At 39.8% G+C, this 23,940-nt stretch overlaps 1 protein-coding gene and 1 long non-coding RNA gene across 20 annotated transcripts in view; one reads left to right on the top strand and one right to left on the bottom strand.

The window, feature by feature from the left end:
• Positions 1 to 16,315, bottom strand: part of LOC100338099 (zinc finger protein 717) — a 52,119-nt gene extending 35,804 nt beyond the window's left edge. For 6 of the 17 annotated variants that reach the window (XM_017337596.3, XM_070059558.1, XM_051834392.2 and 3 more), the window contains exon 1: positions 16,156 to 16,314. Coding sequence is in view for 1 of the 17 variants with exons in the window: in XM_017337598.3 (XP_017193087.1) it covers positions 16,156 to 16,158 (3 nt within the window). In the remaining 16 variants the exon portion in view is untranslated. Of the gene's footprint in view, positions 1 to 16,155 lie in introns of all 17 variants that reach the window. The other 11 variants (XM_008275427.4, XM_070059556.1, XM_051834391.2 and 8 more) reach the window with 5 other exon arrangements.
• A 50-nt stretch (positions 16,316 to 16,365) lies between these two features.
• Positions 16,366 to 23,940, top strand: part of LOC138845843 (uncharacterized) — a 41,119-nt gene continuing 33,544 nt past the window's right edge. The window contains exons 1-2 of one of the 3 annotated variants that reach the window (XR_011383030.1): positions 16,366 to 16,578; positions 18,764 to 18,933. This is a non-coding gene — a long non-coding RNA (uncharacterized lncRNA). The remainder of the gene's footprint in view (positions 16,579 to 18,763; positions 18,934 to 23,940) is intronic. The other 2 variants (XR_011383029.1, XR_011383031.1) reach the window with 2 other exon arrangements.

Genomic DNA, 23,940 nt, shown 5'->3' on the forward strand with positions numbered 1-23,940 from the left:
CTTTGCTTTCCATAGTAAAACTGTAAGACATGCAAAGAACTAAGAGAAGAAACCAACCAAGAACAGGAACAGACATGGACATGATACAGCATTTAAAATAATTTTAATTAATATGTCAAAATTCTGTTTTGCAAAAGATGGATAATATGCATGATCCACTAAGTCCTTAAGCAGACATAAAGAAAGCATCCAAAGAATCCAACAGAAAAGCTAGATGTGGAACACATTTAATACAGATTAAGATCGCCATTCAAAGACTAAATCAGTAGATTTTACACCACAGAGTAAAATACCACTGAACCTACTTGGTCAGACTGAAAATACACAAACTGGAACACAAGAAAATTGTGAGGAAAACATGAACTAATAAAATAGCTTCCAACAAGCTAGGTATAAAATTAAGTGGATAAAAAATATAGAATTTTAAAACCAGAAACAGAAGATAAAAGGAGAGAAAAAAATATTTGTTGAATATCTTTTCCAAAATAATTTACAGAAAATTCTAGGAACATGTAAAGGGCAATAAAGCAAAAAACAGAATGTATTAAGATGACCAGTTACTAGATTAATATCAAAGTCAATTATATTTTAATATGCTGTCAATGAATACACACTAAGTTGCAGATACCACCTTTATGTCTGAGAAAACTCAACATTGTTAAAATGTCAATTCTCCCCAAACTGAACTAATTTACAGAACCAACACAACTCCAATTCAAACTACGCACATGTATGATTGTGAGTATAAGTATGTGTGTGTGGGGGGGTGGGTTAATAGGATGATTCTGAAACTGATATGGAAAAAACCCAAAACTCAAAGGAAAAGAAAAAAACTAATTTGTAAGTCATGTTGAATGTGGGGAAGTACATTTGATACTTGAAAGTGTAAATTTCCAGGGCAGGTGCAGTGACACAGCATGTTAAACTGTGGCCTGCAACTACAGTGTCCCATATGGACATGGGTTCGAGTTCCAGCTGCTCCACTTCCAATACAGCTACCTGCTAATGCACCTGGAAAACAGCAGAAGATGGCCCAAGTCCTTGGGTCCCTGTACTCACATGGGAGACACAGAAGAGGCTCCTAAGTCCTGGCTTTGGCCTGGCCTAGCATGGAATGTTGTGGACATTTAGGGAGTAAACTAGTGGATAGAAGATCTCTGTCTCTCCTATTCTCTCTTTAACTCTTTCAAATAAAAAATTAAGTGCAAATTTCCTGAGAATATAGGAGTAATTGTGTTGTTCTCCATGGCTTAATAAATATTAGCATACTTAATCTTCTTTCAGACACTTACCTTAGAATTTCTAATTCTCAATTCTAGAGGCTGGGAAGTATAAGAAAAAGGCACCAGCTGGTTCTGTGTTTTGTGACAGCTCATCCTCTACCTCACAGAAGGAACTTTATGTATCCTCCTTTGGTGGGAGGGACAAGCAGCTTTCACTAAGGTTTTCTCTTAAGGGTACTAATCCTATTCATGACATCAGAATCTCAGCACCAAATTATCCTATAAAGACACAGCCTTTCCATATTGTCACACTAGGTATTAAGTTCCAACCTAACATTGAAGGCATACCTGTGTGCAGACCATCAGCAAAGAATAAAGTAAAACCTGAAGAACTACACTGCCTGAAGATAACGAAGTATGGAGTAAGACTGAGTTCCAATGTATAAGATCAGAAATTCTGATACCATTTTCACTATACTGCATCAAAGCTCTCAGTTCTATCAAGGTGACCCTCTGAATGTGTAATATTATTTACAAAACTGTAATTGTGTCCATGAGGGTATCAATTTTTAAAAATCATGCTTGTAAAGTATCATAAAATTATTTTTTAGGGACCAGTGTTGTGGCACAGTGTGTTAGGCCACAGCCTGTAACGCTGGCATCCCGAACTGGTGTTTCAGTTTGCATCCTGACTGCTCCACTTCTGTTCCTGCTCCGTGCTAACGTGCTTGTGAAAGCAGTGTGAAATGTTCCAAGTATTCAGGGCACTGCCACCCACATATGGAGTTCCTGGCTCCTGGCTTCACTGCAGTCATCTGGAGAGTGAACCAGTAACAGAAGATCTTTTCTGTTACTCTTTGAAGTAAAGAAAACATACCCTTAAGATGATTTTTGGAGAGTGATTCAGCAGATGGAAGATCTCTCTCTCTGTTTCTATAACTCTGCTTTTCAAATGAATAAATAAATCTTTAAAAAATGATTTTAAGCATGTTTTAGTTAAGCAATTTTAACTTAATATCATTCTTTTCCTGATTTCATTAATTTACTGTCTTTTCAAATTATCTCTATTGTTAGATACACAGTATAAAAAACCATTTTAAAATAGATATTTACTAAAGATATTAAAATCTCAGAGACTGGAGTACACTGTCAGGATTGCTTCCTAGGAAAAGAATGAAATACATCATTATCATTTATTGCTACACTTTGAGAGTGAAATATAACAAGATGAGAAAAGAATCCCTGAAAACCAGGGACTGAAATTGAGTACTTCATGCTCAGATTTTCCCATATGTATTATGAAAAGAGAAAATAGTTAAAGAAAAAATATTTTGGTCTATGTCTACAAAATAGCATATCAGGATATTACATTTTAATGTGAGCTGATGTTTTAAATATTAATTGGAATTAAAACGAGGTTTTAAATATTGCTAGAAGAAATACAATTCAGACATTTCAAAAATGTACAATTTATATCAATACAATGACATGATGGATGAGAAAAAAGTGAGGAAGTCCTCTTTAGTTCCTGTTGTCCTCTCTATTTGAAGGAAAAGTATTTTCAGATTTAAGAACAGAAAATGAATCCTGGCTTCTCAATAATGAAGCCCACAAACCTTGATAGTACTATGTGAGGAGATAGTTTGTCCTCCTGACTATATTAACTATGTCCTTAGTTACTGAGAGGACCTGAAAATATGAATGCCAACCAGTATCAGGTTCTTTAGAGCTATTTTGCAAATTAAAGAGGCTTAGTATCTGAATAACAAAACTAAAGTTCTAGAACTAGTTTACATTCCTTCAATCTCAACTGAATTATTCTATTTAGTTCTCCATGGGATGGTCATTATAAATAAGGCAATAATGCACTGACTTACAAAAATTTCCTCAAGGCAGTTTTGCATGTACATAACATTTTCCATGCTAATTAGTTGAGAAAGCCAGGTTAATTATTATTATTTTTAATTATTTATTTGAAAGGCAGAGTTACAGAGAGGCAGATACACACACACACACACACATATAGAGAGAGAAAGAGAGAGAGTGAGCGAGCGAGCTCTTCCATCTGATCATTCACTCCACAAACAGCTGCAATGGCTGGAGCTGTGTGATCCGAAGCCAGGTGTTAGGAGCAGCTTCCTGGTCTCCCATGTGGGTGCAGGGGCCCAAAGACTTGGGCCATCTTCTACTGCTTTTCCAGGCCATAGCAGAGAACTAGATCAGAAGTGAATCAGCCAGGACACGAACCGGTTCCCATATGGGTTGCTGGCACTGCAGGCGACAACCTCACCTGCTACGCCACAGCGACTACCCCAAGGGTAATTATTATTACGATGAAAAATTTTTCCTGCAACTATCACAGAATACTGGATTGATTATTCCTTGGAGATCTATGACTCAATTCAAATGAAACCTTCTAGTAAATTTCAGGAAGAAGTGAATATATGGGAAGAATAGTGAGGAACGGATAGGATTAAGGGAGACCTTAAAACCAGACATTGGGTGTGGCACATACTAAAGCAGAAGAAAGAATTTTAACAGCAGGAACAAGGTTCCAAGCAATTCCTGCCCATGGCACTTTTATAGATAATAAGAGTGGTTCACAGGCCATCTCAACACACCTGCCCTACCAGGTGCCTGGGACAGGGAAGCAGGTAATGCTGCAAGGGAAAACACAGCTCTCCATCAATAAAGCAGGGAAAGTGCACTCTACTAGGGTTGATACCTAACAAACAGATGTCACTGAGCAGAAGAACAGGAATAAAATACGGAGTTGTGTGACTGATATTGTAACATCTAAAAAAGCTGATTTAGTTTTTTGTTTGCTTTGGTTTGTATTTCTATATCTAGTGATTTTCAGTGATCACACAGCAAGAGCTGTACATAAAACCAAAGCCTGAGATCACTGTAGATGAGAAAAATCACTGGAATATGCAGTGTGATAATATTTCTGAGCTTTTGTTTATTCACTTAATAAAGTTTTCAGAAAGAAAAGTAATCTGTACTTGTTTTTCATAAGAGGTAGGTATATAAGAGAAAAAATATATAAAGACCTGGATTTTGTCAATGTGTAGGGGCCTGTCCAATTAAAATACAAATGAAAATAGACCTTTTTGGTACTCATCTCTGAAACTTGGAAAATCTGAGAATGTCAGAACCCTTCCAACTATTAACTTTCACATTTTGAGTAAAACCAATGATGTTCCAATTTGCACTTGACATGTACAGGTGATGGTGATTATCTCTCTTTTATTTAATGAATATAAATTTCCAAAGTACAGCTTATGGATTACAATGGCTCCCCCCCCCCATAACTTACCTCCCCTTTCCCTCTCCCTCTCCCCTTCCATTCACATCAAGACTCATTTTCAATCATCTTTATACAGAAGATCAATTTAGCATATATTAAGTAAAGATGTCAACAGTTTGTACCCACACAGAACATAAAGTGTAAAATACTGTTTGAGTACTAGTTATAGCATTAATTCACAATGTACAGTACATTTAGGACAGAGATCCTACATGAGGAGTAGTGCACAGTGACTCCTGTTGTTAACAATTTGACACTCTTGTTTGTGGCGTCAGTAATCTCCCTAGGCTCTTGTCATGAGTTGCCAAGGCTATGGAGTCCTTTTGAATTCGCCGACTCTGATATTATTTACACAAGGTCATAGTCAAAGTGGAAGTTCTCTCCTCCCTTCAGAGAAAGGTACCTCCTTCTTTGATGACCTGTTCTTTCCACTGGGATCTCCCTCAAGGGGTCTTTCATTTAGTTTTTTTTTTTTTTTTTTTTTTTTTCCCCAGAGTGTCTTGGCTTTCCATGCCTGAAATACTCTCATGGGCTCTTCAGCCAGATCTGAATGCCTTAAGGGCTGATTGTGAGGCCAGAGTGCTGTTTAGGACATCTGCCATTCTATGAGTCTGCTGTGTATCCCGCTTCCCATGTTGGATCATTCTCTCCTTTTTATTCTGTCAGTTAGTATTTGCAGACAGTAGTCTTGTTTATGTGATCCCTTTGACTCTTAGACCTATCATTATGATCAATTGTGAACAGAAACTGATTGCTTGAACTAGTGAGATGGCATTGGTACATGCCACCTTGATGGGATTAAATTGGAATCCCTTGGCACGTTTCTAACTCTACCATTTGGGGCAAGTCCTATTGAGCATGTCCCAAACTGTACATCTCCCTCTCTTATTCCCACTCTTATATTTAACAGGGATCACTTTTCAGTTAAATTTCAACACTTAAGAATAATTGTGTATTAATTAGAGTTCAACCAATAGTATTAAATAGAACAAAAAAATACTAAAAGGGATAAAGTATTAAGTTGTTCATAAACACTCAGGACAAGGGCTACTCAAGTCACCATTTCTAATAGTGTCCATTTCACTTCAACAGGTTTCCTTTTTGGTGCTAGGTTAGTTGTCACCGATCAGGGAGAACATATATTTGTCCCTCTGGGACTGGCTTATTTCACCCAGCTTGATGTTTTCCAGATTCCTCCATTTTGTTGCAAATGACTGGATTTTGCTGTTTTTTTTTTTTTTTCACTGCTGTATAGTATTCTCTAGAGTACATGTCCCATAATTTCTTTATCGAGTCTACTGTTGATGGGCAATTAGGTTGATTCCAGGTCTTAGCTATTGTGAATTGAGCTGCAATAAACATTAAGGTGCAGACCGCTTTTTTGTTTGCCAATTTAATTTTCTTTGGGTAAATTCCAAGGAGTGGGATGGCTGGGTTGTATGGTAGGGTTATACATGACCTGGGATAACCTTTCTCATAGCAACAAAAAAATCAAATGAAACTGCTTCTATACTTACAATGTTTCCTAACACTCTCTATTTCAATGCCTATGAAATGGTTTCCCTTGTAATGAAAATAAGCTTTTAACTTAGTGGCTATAATTCATGCTTAAACTGCTGGGCATTTACTTTGGACAAAAGAAACAAAAGTGAAAAAAAAACCGTTAAGTAGAATTTTGAGTAAAAACATGCAACAAATAATAGCACTTTTATTACTTAACTGAAGTCTTTCTAGAGTTTTCCCATTTAGATTTTAGCATATTGCTACATCCTAGATACTCATATAATTAGTTACAATTAGAAGAAATTGCCATGCATTATAGACTTTAAGAAGTTATGAGAGGCAATTCCCCTTCCTCAACCTGCTTACTATTAATAGAAAGTGTTATTGCTTTCATCTCAGTAGCATCTAATACTCAAATACTTAGTGATAAAAAATCATACACTATAAAAACAAGGCTTATTGTACCTTTGCATGCCACACTGTGATGGACTAATAGATTGCCAAGATAATGAAAAAATGACTGATTTTAGAAGATTCCTGTATGGCATGGGAAGCCATGACACGGTGGCAAAAAACAATCTAAATGAAAGATCCTGGTGAACGAGACCCCAGCAGAAGGAACAGGCCATCAAGGAGGGAGGCGCCTTTTTCTGAAGGGAGGAAGGAACCTCCACTGTGATACGGCCTTGACTAAGCAAGTTCAGAGTTGATGAACTGAAGGGGCTTCCATAGCCTAGAAAGCTCATAGCAAGAGTCTCGGGTGATTGCTGATGTCATAAATAAGAGTGCCAATTGTTAAATCAACAACGGGAGTCACTGAGTACAGGCTTCCCATGTAGGATCTCTGTCCTTAATGTGTTTTATTATGAAACTTAAAAACAACACTACTAGTCGAACAATGCCCTATACCTTGTGTGGTTGTGTGAGTGCAGCCTGTTGAAATCCTTGCTTAGTGTGTACTAAGTTGATTTTCTGTATATGAAGGTGATTGAAAATGAAACTCGATGAAGGGCGAGATGGGCGAGGGAGTGGGAGAGGGGAGGTCCGCAGGAGGGAGGGAGGTTAGGGGGGGAGCCACAACAACACAAAAGTTGTACTTTGTACATTCACATTTATTAAATAAAAAAAAAAGAACTTATGGGGGGGGAAGCCATTGTAATTGATAAACTGTACTTTGGAAATTTATATTTATTAAATAAAAGTTAAAAAAAAGATTCCTGTATGTTGTAAGTAGCAGCTAGTTACCATTGTTCATTATAAAAGAATATCTGTGTTCTAATTCCTAGTTGTTGCTCTATTTCACATTATAAACACCTCCCAATGAATTCATTTATAATAACTTTTTAATATTTATTCATTTATTTGAAAGGCATAGTTGTTACAGAGAGGCACAGGTAGAGAGAGAGAAAAAAAGAGAGAGAGAGAGAGAAAGGTCTTCCATCTGCTGGTTCACTCCCCAGATGGCTGCAATGGCTGAAGCTGTGCCAATCTGAAGCCAGGAGTCAGGCCCTTCCTCAGAATCTCCCACATGGGTGCAGGGGGGCCAAGGACTTGAACCATCTTCTGCTTTCCCAGGCCACAGCAGAGCTGGATGGGAAGTGCAAAGGCTGGGACTTGAATTGGCGCCTGCCCTGCAGGCAGCAGCTTTAACCCACTACACCACTTTCTTTTTTAAAGATTTATTTATTAGAAAGAGAGTGGTAGAGAGAGAGGAGGGGAAAGCATAAGACGGAGAGGGAGTGGGAGAGTGAGTTTCCATCCACTGGTTCAATCCCTAGATGGCTGCAATGCCCAAGGCTGGGCCAGGTGGAAGCCAGGAGGCTGAAGCTTCTTCTGGGTCTCTGACGGGGAAGCAGAATGTTAAGCACTTGGGGCATCTGCCACTGCTTTGCCCAGGCTATTAGGGAGCTGGATTAGAAATGAAATAGCCAGGATAGGAACTGGTACCGACATGGGATGCCTGGTTTGCAAGAGGTGCCTTTACACACCATGCCACAATGCTAGCCTATACCTTTAACTCAGCTTTTTAAAGATTTATTATTTATTAAAAGGCAATGACAGGATCCACTGGTTCACTCCCCAAATGATCATAACAGCCAAGGTGGAGCCAGGCTGAAGTTAGGAGCCGAAATCACCATCCTGGTCCCCTTTAATGGTGGCAGAGGAACAACCACTTGAGCCATCTTCTGCTACCTTCCCAGGGGATCATTACAGTTTTTAGAAGCAGTGACATCACCTCATGTCAGCCTGCTGATGATCTGCATGCTTTATACACTGATCCATCCCTGGTGAGAAATGAAAACTGTCAGGTTCAGCACTTCTCCCTTATACACATAGCCTCCACTTCAAAAAAAACCTACAGTGGGTTAGTTGACACCAACTGTCTTCTCTGTTTCTCTAAGCACAATATGAAAGAAGGCTATCCTGGAAATCATTCTAAATTCATACTGGTATCTTTATGGTACAGATATTATTTTTACGATAAGATATTATGCTTTTCTCTATCTAGCATATTCATTAGGACATTTTTCCATCGTGCCCCCAAAAATACAATAATACCATCAAATTAAAATTCTATATGCTGTAGTCTGGATTTATCCATTCAGTTGTCAAACAACTAGTGAGAAACCATCATAAGATAATTTGCTAAGTTCCCATGTGGGAGACTGGGAAAGCTCCTGGCTCCTAGCTTCAGCTTGGCATAGCATACTCACTGTAGCCATTTGGGGAATGAAACAATGAATGGAAGATCTCTTAATCTCTCTGTAACTCTTTTAAAAGAATAAATCTTAAAAAATACAGAAAGAAAACAGATTTCACTCACTTAATAGGTACAATTCCAAAAAGACAACTATACTTCCCTCAGTCCTGGCCCCCTGTATCAATTTTTTGCAAAGACACAATTTTAATCCACTCTACACTCAGGCTTAATTTACCACTAATAAAATTCAATAACTAAAAAGTAGGAAGACCATAGTTCTACAGGAGCATAAACCAGGGCTAAACATGGCAATCAATTCCCAAAATGTCCATTTCATTCCTATATATTTTTGTATTCTATATTAACTGCCACGTATCAGGGAAAATATTTTTTCTTTTTGAGACTGGCTTATTCCACTAAGCATAACGGTTTCCAGCTGCATCCATTTTTGTTATAAAAGACAGGATTTCATTCATTTTTATGGCTGCATAGTCTCCCATGGTGTGTGTGTGTGTGTGCGTGTGTGCATATATATCACTGTTTTCTTATCTAATCATTAGTTGAGGGAAATCTGGACTGATTCCATATCTTAGCTATTGTGAATTAAGTTGCAATAAACATGGGAATACAAATAACTCTTTTATATACTGACTTCATTTTGTTTGGGTAAATCCCCAAGAGTGGGATGGCCAGATCATAGGGTATATCTATTTTCAGATCTCTGAGGAACCCCCATACTATCTTCCATAATAGCTGTACTAGTTTATTTTCCCACCAACAGTGTATTAGGGTACCTCCTTTTTTCCCACATCCCCATTAGCATTTACTGTTTTATTTTATTTTTGGATGACTGCCATTCTAACTGGGGTGAGCTGAAACCTCACTGTGGTTTTTACTTGCTTTATCCTAATGGCTAGTGATCCTGAGCATTTTTTTAAAGATTTATTTTTATTTATTTGAAAGACCGAGTTACAGGCAGAAGTAGACAAAGAGAGAGAGGTCTTCCATATGCTGGTTCACTCCCCAAATGGCCTCAACAGCCGGAGCTGAGCTGATCCTAAGCCAGGAGCCAGGAGCCTCTTCCAGGTCTCCCATAAGTGCAGGTGCCCAACGATTTGGGCCAGCCTCTGCTGCTTTCCTAGGCACATTAACAGGTAGCTGGATCAGAAGTGGAGCAGTCAGAACTAGAACTGGTGCCCATATGGGATGCTGGTGCTGCAGGTCAGGGCCTTAACCCATTACGTCACTGCACCCAGTCCATGAGCATTTTTTCATGCATCTGTTGGCCATTTGTACTTATAGCTTTCTAATTACCCTTTTAGTATCAACCTTTCTGAACATTACATATATGTACCTTCTTTTATTTACATCTTATTATATGGCTTATATAAATATCACTTACTTTTTAATGTTGTATATTTATACATAACATAAATGTAACACATTTTCTTGTCATATTTACCCTTGTACATTTTGTATGATTTGTTGATATTGTGAAGGGAATTATTTTCTCTGACATATTTTGAAAAGAATATGTAAGTTGTTAAAAAAAAAAGCATTATTTCTGGGGCTGGTGCTATGGTGCAGCAGTAAAGGCACCACCTGCAGTGCTGGCATCCCATATGGGCGACAGTTCAAGTCCTGGTTGCTCCACTTCCATTCCAGCTCTCTACTATGGCCTAGGAAAGCAGAAGATGGCCCAGGTCCCTGGGTCCTTGTACCCACGTGGGAGACCTGGAAGAAGCTCATGGGCTCCTGGCTTCAGGTGGGTGCAGCTCCGGCCAATGTGGCCAACTGGGGAGTGAACCAGGGGATGGAAGACCTCTCTCTCTGCCTCTCTTTCTCTGTGTAACTCTGACTTTCAAATAAATAAATCTTAAAAAAAAAAAAAAAGCATTATTTCTTGTATCAATCTTGATCTAAATTATTAGTTCACATTTTTGATGCTGAATTATCTTGGAATTTTAAGGCATATTTTCTCTATCTCCTCTATTCCTTTCTTTATACCTCTTTGTTCTTTTTAAAATTTATATTGCTAATTGAATGTCTGACTGCATTGTTTGAAATGAGCTTCCTTTTGTTATTTTCTTTCAGTGAGAAAGCTACTGATTATTTTATAAGCATATATGGTATATGAATTCCATTTTGAGGCTATATGCTTTATTAAATTAAAAACACTTTCTTCTATTATGAATGTTTGAGAACTTAAAGAAATGTGTTCAAAGTCGGGCCAGTGTTGTGGTCCAGAAGGTTAAATCACCACTTACAATGCCAGCATCTCTTATTGGAGAACAGCTTGAGTCCCAGTTGTTCTGATTCTGATCTAGCTCCCTGATAATGCAGCTGGGACAGCAGTGAAAGATGATCCAAGTACTTGGGCCCTTGCAATCCATGTGAGAGTCTTAGATGGAGTTCCTGGCTCCTTGCTTCTGCCTGGCCCAGACCTGGCTGTTGTAGCCATTTGTGGAGTAAACCAGTGAATGAAGATTGGAAGATGTCTCTCCCTCTCTTTCTCTGTCTTTCAAATAAATAAATAAATCCTTTTTAACAGATACAGCCAAAGTATACCTTACCTTCTATTAAAGTGATTATTTCCCCTTTACTTGGTAATTTTGCATATTTCATTTCTAATGTTGAATATTTATTCACAGTAAAACCTTAGTTGCTCATTGTGTACTGTTCTAAGACTTTGGGGAGTATATCTGCATTTATGACTTTCACATCTATTTTAAATAAGTTGACCTGTACTTGTCCTTTGTAGTGGCATCCTTGTTTGTTTTTTTAAAAGATTTATTTATTTGAAAGTCAGAGTTACACAGAGAGAAGAAGAGGCAGAGAGAGAGGTCTTCCATCCACTAGTTCACTCCCTAGTTAGCCACAACAGCCAGAGCTGCACCAATCTGAAGCCAGGAGCCAGGAGCTTCATCCGGGTCTCCCACACAAGGGCAGGGACACAAGGACTTGGGCCATATTGTACTGCTTTCCCAACCCATAGCAGAGAGTTGGATTGGAAGTGGAGCAGCCGGGTCTTGAACTGGCACCCATATGGGATGCCGGCACTGCAGGTGGTGGCTTTACCTGCTACACCACAGCACTGGCCCCTCTTTGTTTGTTTTAATTGCATACGTGGAAAAAAGAATTTCTTAAATAAAAGGATGTATAAAATGAGTGGATAAGTTGATGGAGGAATGGGTGGATGGACACAGACAATGGAAAAGAGATGGAAAAAACTCATGTCTATATGAATGGAGGGACGTAAGAAAAGAGAGGGACATTGTATGTAAGAATAAAATGGAGAAATAGAGGGATTAGGTAGCTAGATGAATGGGGAGACTGAATGGATGTATACACAGAATGCCTGGGGAAAAAGACAAAGAAGTGAATGGATGATATAATTGCACATTCTTTCTTATGCTCTATCTTATCTAACAAAAACTCAATGTAAATTTGGAATGACACAGGGGCCTGAGTAGCGCAGATGGTCAAAGCCCTGGCCTGAAGCGCTAGTATCCCATATGGGTGCCGGTTCTAGTCCCAGCTGCTCCTCTTCCAATCTAGCTCTCTGCTATGGCCTGGGAAAGCTGTGGAGGATGGCCCAAGTCCTTGGGCCCCTCCCTGCACCCACGTAGGAGACCCGAAAGAAGCTCCTGGCTCCCAGCTTTGGATTGGCGCAGCTCTGGCCCTTGCAGCCATCTGGGGAGTGAACCAGCAGATGGAAGACCTCTCTGTCTCTACCTCTCTCTGTAACTCTTTCAAATAAATAAAATAAATCTTTTTCAAAAAATTTGAATAACACAATGTTTCTCTCTAAAAATATAAGTAAACTTCACATTTGACAAAAACAGTCTACAAAATGCAGATTGGCCCTGCCTCAGGTCAGCAGGCTCTTAATACACTCAAAATACTGATCTATGATAATGATAAAATCCTTCAAACCATGATCAGTGATAATTCTTATATTGAAAATAATCTTGAAATAATAATCTTGAAAATATCTTATATTGAAAATAATCTTGCTGATTAATTAGCATTCTTTCTTTCCTTACAGCAGCAAAACAATCAATGATATGTAAATAATTCCATATATACTACTATTCAGAGAAAATGTTATAATTTAGAATGTTGATACATTTACACTGTGAAATAAAATTATAAATAGCAATGATTATTATAGTAAGTAATCTACTTGATTCTATAAAGTTAAGATTTTTATACATTATTTTTTCTTAACAATCACATATTGGCAAGGGAAATTCAGAACCTGAGACCACATTATCTGCGTTTATGCAATCATACTGAGTCAGAATTGAAACTTGGTATTGTTTAATTGTTCAGCCTCATTTAAAGAGTTGTCTCCCCTATGTTTAGCATTCTTGGTAGTATCCGGACAGACCCTGAGTCCAATTTTTGCAAACTATTTCCTAACTGTGTGGACCTGATGTAGTTATGTACCCACTAGGAATTTACTACCTCCTGCCTCTTCATACCCACTGGGTCCCATGTAAACATTCATTATTTGTTTAATTAAATACCAAGTTACAAATGAAGAAATCTGGCCAAGTAGAACAAAAATGAGCTCTGAAGTCATTCAGCATATGATTCAAAATCACATATTGGATAAAAATTATTGGATAAAATTGTTATATGCTATTCAAAATATTAATTTTCCTGAGTCACACCTTCTTTGACAATACCATGAGACTGATATTTCCTATAAAGGGCTAGGTACCAAAGACAAGATTAATTTACTGTGGCTATTTTCATGTTAGGTGGCGAGAATACATTTGTTCCATTTGCCCTAGGTTTTAAATCACAAGCTGAGAATCTTTCTATGGAAGGCCAGATAGAACATATTTCAGTACTGCATACAATCTTTGTTGCAACTATGTAAGTCTAGTGTTGTGGCATGAAACAACCATAAACAACAGGTAGAGAAATGGGCATGGCTGTGTTCCAACTGCCTGCAGGTCATACTGACAATCTGTATTCTAAAGCACAACACTTGGTGCCATTAGCTGGAAATCATTGGATTCAACATTCCTTATTTTATCAATTATCCTTATAAAATGATTATTTGGGCTTTAATATACATCTTATCATTAGAAATAGAATCATAATTTGTACAAATAATTTTGTATATGCAAAATGTGGCTCCATTTCAGCCTGTGGCAGATGATGGTCTGCATTTTAAACATGTCTGAGCAGTGAGGATCATATATAGATCTTTCAACAGCTTCAATAGGGCAAGGTGGTGTCTTCTGGAACTGAACTAAACTGCCTGCCTCTCCTGCTCTTATTCTTCTGTGCTGCTACCTCATCTTCCTTGTCCCTGTGCTGAATATGGATTCTGTTTTAATGCTCCTCTTTTCCTGTCTTTATCCAACTGGTAGTGTTCATTCCAACATTTCTCTTCTGACATTGCCTAGACTGTCTCTCTTGTCAGTGTGTCCAGGACTTATAACCCCTTCATAAACATCTGTGCTCTGAACAGTATTTTTTCCACTTATAAATGGGGCACCACCACTTCTGGGATTAAAAAAAAATCTCTGTTGGATCCTCATTCCACTTAGAGTAACTGAATTCCACAGCTGTACAGATGAGGCTCTGTGAGATTTAGCTACACCAATACTCTTAAATCTTGAAAGAGTGTGTTGTTTCACAACTCCAAAACACAAATATGCCCTTTCATCTACTTTGTTTTACACACCTGTCCCTGCTGGTCTACCTTCCTGAGACACCCTTTTCTTATGTAGACACTTGGCATAATTCCACCATCCTCTAAAATCTGTTATCTGTTAATATTCCTGAGTTTTCCTCATAAAACCCCCCTCTCCACACTATACAAATAAGCAATGACATACAGATAACTAAATTAACATTTTGATAAGTAAAACTTAGTATTACTAGAAGAAAATATCTTTACCTCCTTGTTAAGAAAATACTTAAGACACAACAAAGCACAATTTGAAAAAAAAATGGAGAAATAGAACTATAATAATATTAAGACTGCATATTCATGTTAAGTTACTATAAAGACAATGAAAATGAAAGCCTAAAACTAGAAGATACTTGCAACACATTTACTGGTAAACTATTAATATACATAACATACAAAGGAATATTAACACTGTAAGACAAAGGTAACCAATTTAGAGACAGAGACTGACACAGTACATGAAAAACAAGACCTAACGCACTGTTGCCTCCAAAAATATTTTAAACATAAAGACACATGGACGAGATGATTTGACATCATGTTTGTCAAAGGATAATAAAGTATTAAAAAGGATAAAAAAGTACAAATAGTTGATGCCAACTTCTCCAATACTGAAAAAGAGGAAAAGCTAAGCAGAATTCCCCTTTAGTAGACATGATATAAAGCATACCAATAAAACAAAATCAAAAACAGGACTTGGTCATCTCTGGGTGCAGAGGCAGATGAGATCAGGAAGACACTTGAACTTACCAAGGTTCATTGATCCACCTGGGTGGTCAGTCCATGGGTGTTTGTATTCCTATTTCAACTTAGCCGAAGACAAAGATTTCAAGAATTCTCTTTTTTTTTCCAGACACTGTCATCCCATCTACTCATGTTTAATCCAAGAAAATAAAATACTTCTTCACAAATCATGGAATTAATTCCTAACGTGGTCAGCTAAGAGCAATCAGATGGTAGTAAGATCCACAAAGGATGTGAAAGGGGACCAGCTCGGCGAAGACACCTGCTTCATCCCCTCCATTTCTTGTGAAATTTAATTCCCGTCATCAGAAATTAAAAGGAGGGTCCTCTAAGGGGTCGTTAGGTCTCCCCTCAAGAATGGATGGGAGCATCCATTAACGGGTTATTTGGCTTGGTGTCTCCTGCACGCTCTTTCTGAGGGCGTTTGTTAAGCCCCGAACATGTTAAGCTTCAGGACTCTGCCAGCTAGAATTTACTACCTCTCAACTTTAGACCATAACTTGGATCTAAAATAAAACGGTTTTATTTCCAATATACTCAGTCCTGTGTTATTAGGCAGACTAAACACTCTTCATCTCTAGGAAAAGCTATGCTGCGAGGTCCAGGGACAGAAAACTCAGGGGATTCGGGTAATGACAGGAGAGACCGAGATCCCCGCATGAACCCTGCACATGCACTGCCGGTTCTCCTTAATGATTCTCCGGTCCTCACCGCATAACGGGGGAGACACGGGCTGCGGGCACGGGGCTGTCCGAGGGGGCTCCGGGACCGAGCCGAAGTCGCTGCTTGCAGGGATGGGATGGGACGACTAGGGTCTACACACCTCGTAGACTGGTGGGGATCCAGCGAGGAGCTACCTTAGCAGGGAACCGGGTCTGTAAATTCCAGGGCTAACCTGGGAGGTCCGGCGCTCACTACAGTCATTTCCAGCGGATTCCCACCAGCTACACACACTCACCATTTCCTGGCTTCCAAATGGTCCCGATGTCCTCCTCGCCAGGTCCTGCGGTGAGGAAAGGCCTCAGAAACCGGAGCCGGAGCCACTGATTGCCTTGTCCCGCAGTTAGCCAAGTCAATCTGAAACAATGGCGGCTCCCCGAACGGTAATCCCGCGAGATTACGTATCGTTGCGTCCAGCGTGCCTGCTAATTGGACAGTTTCCACAGCTGCTGCGTACGTAACAAATGACGCAGCAGATGGCCATCCTTTCTGTCCCAAGAGGGCGAATTGGAATTGTACTGGGTGAACGGAGAGTAAGGGGAGAGGTTTGAGATCAGGGGCGCTCCCCTTCATGTTGGCCGCAGCTCTTGAAGTCGTTGGTTCGCGCGTCCGAGTTCCTGCTGGCAAATGGTGACGGCGAGCTTGCGGTAACCCGCTGCGGGTGGGTGTTAACCACTGTCCATTCATTGGCTTCTGGACTTTATTATTTCTTCATGGTCTCTAATTTTCTGTTAGATCATTTGTATGTTTTTAGATTCTGTTTTGATTGTTGTCTGTTTACAGATACTGCAGACATAAATCAATCCTCTTTTGGTTCATTTTTCTTTTAGACATGCGCTTCCTATCCTGCCTTTTGTAGTTTCATATCATTCTCTGTTTTTGTGGTACTTAGTCATTCTGAGATTTTTTAAAATGTTGTGTTTTGGCTTGAATTATGTTGGATTATTTTTACATGTAATAATGTGACTTACATATATTGTTGGTTAAAAGTAGTTCCTTAAACCTTGTGTTGCCCGCTTGTTTCCACGACTACACCTCCCAGTGCAATGCTGGAGACAGGTAGAGCGAAGCAGTTCTGTATTACTTGTGTTATTTGTTGTAAGTTTATTTTAGACAATCTCGATCAGATAAAGGTACTATTTTTAAATGTTCTGTTTTTTTAATGGCTCCATGCTGTAATTTATTAATTCTTTTAAGCATTTAATCTAAATAATCACGTTGATTTTTTCACCTATATGAATGATTTAAATGGTTTACTTGAGAACAATAGCCATTCCTACATTTTCTATCTCACTTGTTAATGCACTGTGTTTCCATGTATAGTTTGATGCATAAAATAATGTTTTGCTTACAACATTTGTAATTCTGCCTATGAAAAACATGCTCTTTAATTCATGTCCTGTTAAAGTCACAAAATTGACATAATCTGGCTTCACGAAAGAAATTTTAATAATGTGCTCCAATTTATTTTCCCAGTTCATTACCACTCTGGGTGACTGTGGGAAACTTACATATTTTTTCTTTCTAACATAGAGTGTCCTATAAATCTGGACCTGAAATTTTGCATGTGAAAATTGTTTATTGATTCATTGGTTGGATTTTTTTTTCAGAAATTGATTCAACATTTTTAGTTTATATAGCAGTTTTTCTACTTTATGTTATATGTGTATTTTGGTAACATGGTTTTCAAGGTGTGGTGAATTTTTTATCTATAGTCAAATTTTTATTCCTATATATTTCAGAAAATCCTCTTGGCATCTTATTAAAGTCTATAAACTCTTAAAAATGGTTCTCTCAATTCACAAATGGTCATTTATGATTTATTATTATTAGTTTTCCCTTTCATTTCCTTGATCACTCTCACAAGTGGTTTATTAACTTTGCTACTATTTTAAACCCCTTTTTAATCATTTCTGTAATATGTTTGCTATTACACACATTTCATTGGTGTCTGCTGATAACTGTTTTCTTTAGTTATTTTAGGTTTTTTTTTTTCCCCTTTTTTAATTCTTGAGAAGGAATCTGAGATGGTTGATTGCCAGTCTTCTATTCTAAGGTGTTCACTAAAGGTTCTAAGATTTCTCTATGCACTCATTTTTCTGGCATCCCCTGTATTCCCTCCTGTGTTTTCCAAACCTTATACTTGCAGATCCTCTCTGTCTCCCAGTATGGCTACCCTCATATTCCTGCAGTCATCCCAGGCTTCTTGTCTCCATTCTTGTGCCTAAAACCCATGTGATCTCTCAGTTATCAACATCCCATACAACTGTGATGCATGGTTGCCTTGAATGTTCTCATTTTTAAATTCTTTTTCTGTAATCCACAACAGCTCTCAAAAGTGTCTTCTCTGTGCCTGCAGCATGTGTTGCATGAGTCTCGATGCATCCGTTGTGTCCACAGAACTTTGTTCCTTGAGTGTCTGTCCCTTGCCTGCTTCCCATGCCAGTGTCTGTGTGTCTCTAGCACATCTGTTCAGCATGTAGGATGATCCATCACATATCTGCATCACTTGTTCATGCAATCAGTTTGTCAAGACTCCTGTGTCTCCAGCTGTTTCCTACAGAGTAACTTCACTTATGCCCTGGAAGACTTCATTCCTTGTGTTTCCAGCTCATGGTGGGCTTTGATTGCCACTCTGCCATTTGCCTGAAACCATGGTTTCATTTAAGTCCCTTTATCCCATTGACTTGTAGTCTTCCTTTTGTCTCTGGTCCCCTATGGCTCCAGGTCTTGCCCTTTTGTTTGTGTCCTATGCCCAATCTCATGCATATTAATCCCTCATATCACCTAAAGGGCATTCACTTATGATGACAATTACCACTGAAAGACATCTTGATTTGGCACAGGCTCTACTATGGCAGCCTGGAGACTTTGTCTTCCCAGTGGATACTGAAGCCTCAGTCATCTGGGAGACTGGCTTTTGCAAATCTCAGCACAAAGGATGTGGAGACTGAGACACCAGAACATGCCACAGGCCCCTGGATTCCACTGAGTGATTACAGGTGACAGGTGTAAGGTGTGTGGTCTCTGCTTACTGACCCTTTCCCCCATCCTGGCTATAGAGTCTGGTACTTAATGGCTTTTGGGAGGAGGTGGAGGGAATGGTGAGGAAATCACCTGGTCAGATATGTGGGGCAGACACCTTTCCTAGGAAACTGTGGTTTGTGATGAAGTAGGGTGGTAGGGAGGAAGACAAGCCAAAAGAGTACCTTGTGGTGTGGGAGGTTAACAGGGGAAAGTCAGGAGGGATGCTTCTGTGTGATTTATGTCGTGGTAGATAGGACCAGAGGAGAGAATGTTTTGGGAACAGGAGGTGTGTGTGTCAGCACTACTCTTTTCCCTCTTTTAAAAATAATTATTTTACAGTTATCACCTGTAGTTCACTGAGTTTCTGCCATCACTGTTACATAGTAAATCAGATCTATTTGGGATGTTCTGACTGGTGGATGTTATAGTGTCAGCATGCAGGCATGTTCCCAGAAGCTGGAAATAGCAGATACCATGTCATGAAATCCGCTGACGCACAGTTAGATGCTGGCAAGTGTGCAGTGGCAAGGAGGTCACTGGCACGCTATTGGGCCAACAGATGACCAAGGCCAACAGTACTGGGTTAAAGTAACTAAGTCTGGGCGGTTGAAAGTAGATGATGGTTGAAAGTAATTGAAAAATCAGTGAATGTCAAAAAGCTACTTTAAAGGCCTTAGGAAAACACAGAATGTGGAACGTGTGCATGTAGTGTATGGGTCTATGACCCAGGCCTGCACACAGCATCTTCTTGGCATTTGGTCATTCACTCTAGGCCTCAAAAGCTGCCTCTGCCCCCTTGAAGTTACAAAACACAAAAGCCATGGTTGTCTGTTTTTTAGGTTTCAAAAAACAATTTAATTGAGTAATACTCTGCATGCAATAAAACTGACATGTTTTAAGTCTGTAGTTTTCTGAGTTTTGTCAAATGTATCATGGATCTGCCAGTACAGCTGTAATATAGCAAAACACATCAGCCTACAACTGCTCATTTTCAAAATATTTGATTATTTTTAATCCACTTATTCATTGAAGAGCATCTCCCATGCAGTAGTTCACTTCCCAAAAGCCCACAGCTCCCCTAACCTGGAGCTGAAGCTGGGAGCTGGGAACTCAATCCAGGTCATGGGTGGCAGAGACTGAGTACCTGAGCCATCACCACTGTCTCCAAAGGTCTGCATTGGCAGGAAGGTGGAGTCAGGAGCCAGGGCCAGGGATTGAACTCATACACTCTGACTTAGGACTTGGGTGTTTTATCTGCAAGGCCAAACACTGCCTCCACAGAATGGCTCCTCATGCCCATCTGCACAGGCCCCTGCTCCTGGCCCTGGCAGCCTCTGGACTTCTTTCTGTTGCTAGTTTTGCCTTTTTTAGAACTTCATGGAAATGGAATCAAGTGGTGCATGACCTTTTGCATGTGGCTCTTGTCACAAGGATTCATCCACCCATGTTGCATGTGTCCTGAGAGCACTCCTGAGTAAGGTTCTGTTGTGTGCATGTGTCACTGCTCATGAGTTCAGCAAGAAGTGGACAGTTGGGCTCTTCCTAGTTTTTAGCTATTATGAGTAAAGCTGCTATAAATGTTTGAACATAAGTCTTTTGGAGATTTTTTTTTTGACTTATTAAATGTCTCCAGTGGGGTTGCTGGGTTTTATATTAAGTATATATTTACCTTTAGAAGGTGCTGCCATACCACTGGTATGTTGTTGTTCCATTTTTTATTTCTACTAACAATAAGTAGAGTTTTAGTAACTTCACATCCACATCAACACTTGATATTATCTGCCACTTTAGCCTTTGTAGAGTGAATGTGTAATGGAAGCTCATTTTGGTTTAATTTACATTTCCTTGCTAGCCAGTGATATACAGCATTTTCCATGTGCTTATTAGCCATTGTATATCCTATGGTTCCGGAGTCTCATACCCAAGGATTTGGTAGCTGGTATCCTTAGAGATCCTGAAGTACAAGCTTCCCCCTGTCTTACAGTGGTGAAGGGACTTGCCTGGATTATGAAAGGAAACCCTGAGGTTCCCCAGGGGTTTTTGAGGGTATCTACACATCTCTACAATGTTTTATACATCTTTAATATTTCCAAAAATATTAAAGTTTTCAAAAAAGATTTATACTTGATTGAATGCATCCCACAACAAAGAGGTTATATCTCCAAAACATTCTGAACTCCCAGCGAGCCTGGGTTGTGAAAGGGCATGGCCATCAGGATTACTTGTGTGCTGTTGGCCACACAATAGGTATGGCAGGACTTGTGACCTGGAGTTTATAAGAAGTTTATGAACTGGAGTAGCTACAGAGACACAGCTGGGATGTAGACACAGTTAGGATGTTTGTACTGCCCTGTTTTCTTGAAGATACTTGATTAGATATGAACTTTTAGAGTGGTTACAGCTAAGCCATAGTGCTTACAGCTTCTGATGTAGTCACAGAGGTGGCAGGGGAGGAGTTGTTTGAGAGTACCCTGAAAGGGAAGGTATTCTGGCATCACTTTGACTTCATCGAATGAGTACTTGTGGCCGACTGCACGCCAGGCATGGCTCTGATGTGATAAAGACAGAAAAAATCACATCAGTGAGTGCCAAGATGGTAAAAGTCGGTGTATGTTGTATGTGTGTGTGTGTGTGCACAGCCTTCCATTAACGGTCAGGCAGAGCAGCAGAACCAACTGTGCACACACACAATATTAGTGTTTAACACATCATGCCCTGGTGAGATTTTCCAGCTCAGTGGGGACTGTAAGTTGCAGGTGCTTTGAATAAGGACTGCAAAGTAGATATTAGATATCAATGGTAGAGTTGAAACAAAGTGTTACTGTTTCTTTTTAAAAATATTTATTTTATTTATTTTAAAGGAAGAGTTAGAAAGAGAGAAGGGACACAAAAATCTTCTATCTTCTGGTTCACTTCTCCAATTGCCACAAAAGTCAGGGCAGGGCGAGGCAAAAGCCAGGAGCCTCTAACTCCATTTGGGTCTCCCACATGGGTGGCAGGGATCCAAGCACTTTGGCCATCTTCCACTGCTTTACAAGTCATATTAAAGTAGCTGGACTGGAAGTGGAGTGGCCAGGACTTGAATGGTATTCATTTGGGATGCTGGAATTGCAAGTGACGGTTTAACCCACTGTGGCACAATGCTGGCCCTCAAAGTGTAAGTGTTCTGTGACCATATGTTTCTATTTCTGTGTGCACATCACTGCTGTCACCTTTTGTGTCACAATGCAGAAAAGAAATGGAAGCCACTGGCCTCACTGCTGTGCATTATAGATGAACAGAAATGGTCTCAGTGTTTTCACTGGTTCAGCCTATGGGCCATGATGCTATACATTTGAGCAATTTATATTCAAATCAGAGTGTTTAACCCATTTCACACAGAGGAATTGTTTTTTTTTTTTTTTTAAGATTTATGAATTTATTTGACAGGCAGAATTAAAGAGGGAAGTCAACATACATACATACAGAGAGAGTGAGAGATCTATTGATCTTTTTTCTACTGGTTCACTCCCCCAAATGGCTGCAATGGTCAGCACTGGTCCAGGTAAAAGCCAGGAGCCTGGAACTCCATCTGGCTCTCCCATGTGGGTGGCAGGGACCTAAACACTTGGGCCATTTTCTACTGTTTTCCCAGGCACATTAGCAGGGAGCCGGATTGGAAGTGGAACAGAGGAGGCAAGACCTAAACTAGTGCCCAAAAGGGATGTGGATGCTACATGTGATAGCTTAACCCAGGGTACCACACTTCTGGCTCCCAGGAGTTGGGTTTAAAAAAATCACCAGAGGCAATTTCTGGTGCAATGGTTAAGACATCGCTTAGGACACCTCTGTCGCATATTTGAGTGTTTGGGTTCAAGTCCAGGCTCCACTCGAGATTCTGATGGCTCAAGTGTTTGGGTCCCTGCCATGAATGTGGAAGATCAAAATTAAGTTATCCTCTTCTGGCCTTGGCCTGACCCATTCCTGACTAGTGTAGGAATTTAGGGAGTGAACCAGCAAGTGGGAATGCCCTCTCTCTTAAAAAAAGAACTCCACTGATAGAGCGCGTGAGCCCCCAGGGACTGTCTCTTAGCCTTTGCCATACATTCTCAGTCCTCGTTCCTCCCTATGCCACTGTCCTCTGCAGTCAGCCTGGTGCCCTACTGATGGCCCATCACTGTCGCTTTCTTCAGGAGGTAACCATACTACCTAACAGAGCCTGCCTCAAGGTTGCTGGGTACAAACCTCAGAGCAACCATGTGTGGTTCCATTCATTCCAAGTTCATGGACCTTTTGCACATCAGGCACCATGCAGGCCCCTGGCCTGGCAGAATATGTAGTCTCAGCTTTGTTTTCTAGGTTCCCTTGATGAGAAGTCCTAATTGCCCTGGAAATTTCAGTTGTGTGAAAGCTGGGATGGTTGCACAGTTATCTTGGACCACAATAGCAGTAATGTACCTGCTTAGTAAGCATTTTAGAATAGCCACAGAATTTTAACTTTTCCTACAAGATACAAATAGCTTTATTCTCTTGGTTGTCTCCTGACTTTGTAATAGAGCTTTAACCCCAACAGACTAAGAGCATAGCACAAATTAGAGCAGTAGGCTCAGAGGATGGGAAATTAGTTGAGTTGAAAATGAAGATACAAAGGTGGCATCTTGGATTGCCTTTTACTTGTATGGCCTTGGAAAATAACAAAACTTATGTGAGCCCTAGTATCCGCCACCCACCTGTGACACCTGGGCCGTGGCTGGAGTTGTTTTCTCCCCTACAGGCTCCTTTAAGCTAGGGATGCTGTCTCCTCTGCAGGGTCCCACAGACTGGGGTCACTATCTCCCCTTCAGGTTCCCATAGTTCTGGCATCTCTTACATCTCTGTTATGTGCCATGGCTTCTCCTCATGATCCTTAGTTTCATGTTCCAGATGGGTGGGTGCTGCCAGAGGTCACAGTGATTTTCAGCCAAAAATCTTGGAAAGGAAATGAACAGGCTCCATACCATTTGGTGGCTTCTCGTCT

The sequence above is a fragment of the Oryctolagus cuniculus genome, chromosome 16 (assembly GCF_964237555.1).
Source record: "Oryctolagus cuniculus chromosome 16, mOryCun1.1, whole genome shotgun sequence".
NCBI lineage: Eukaryota > Metazoa > Chordata > Mammalia > Lagomorpha > Leporidae > Oryctolagus > Oryctolagus cuniculus.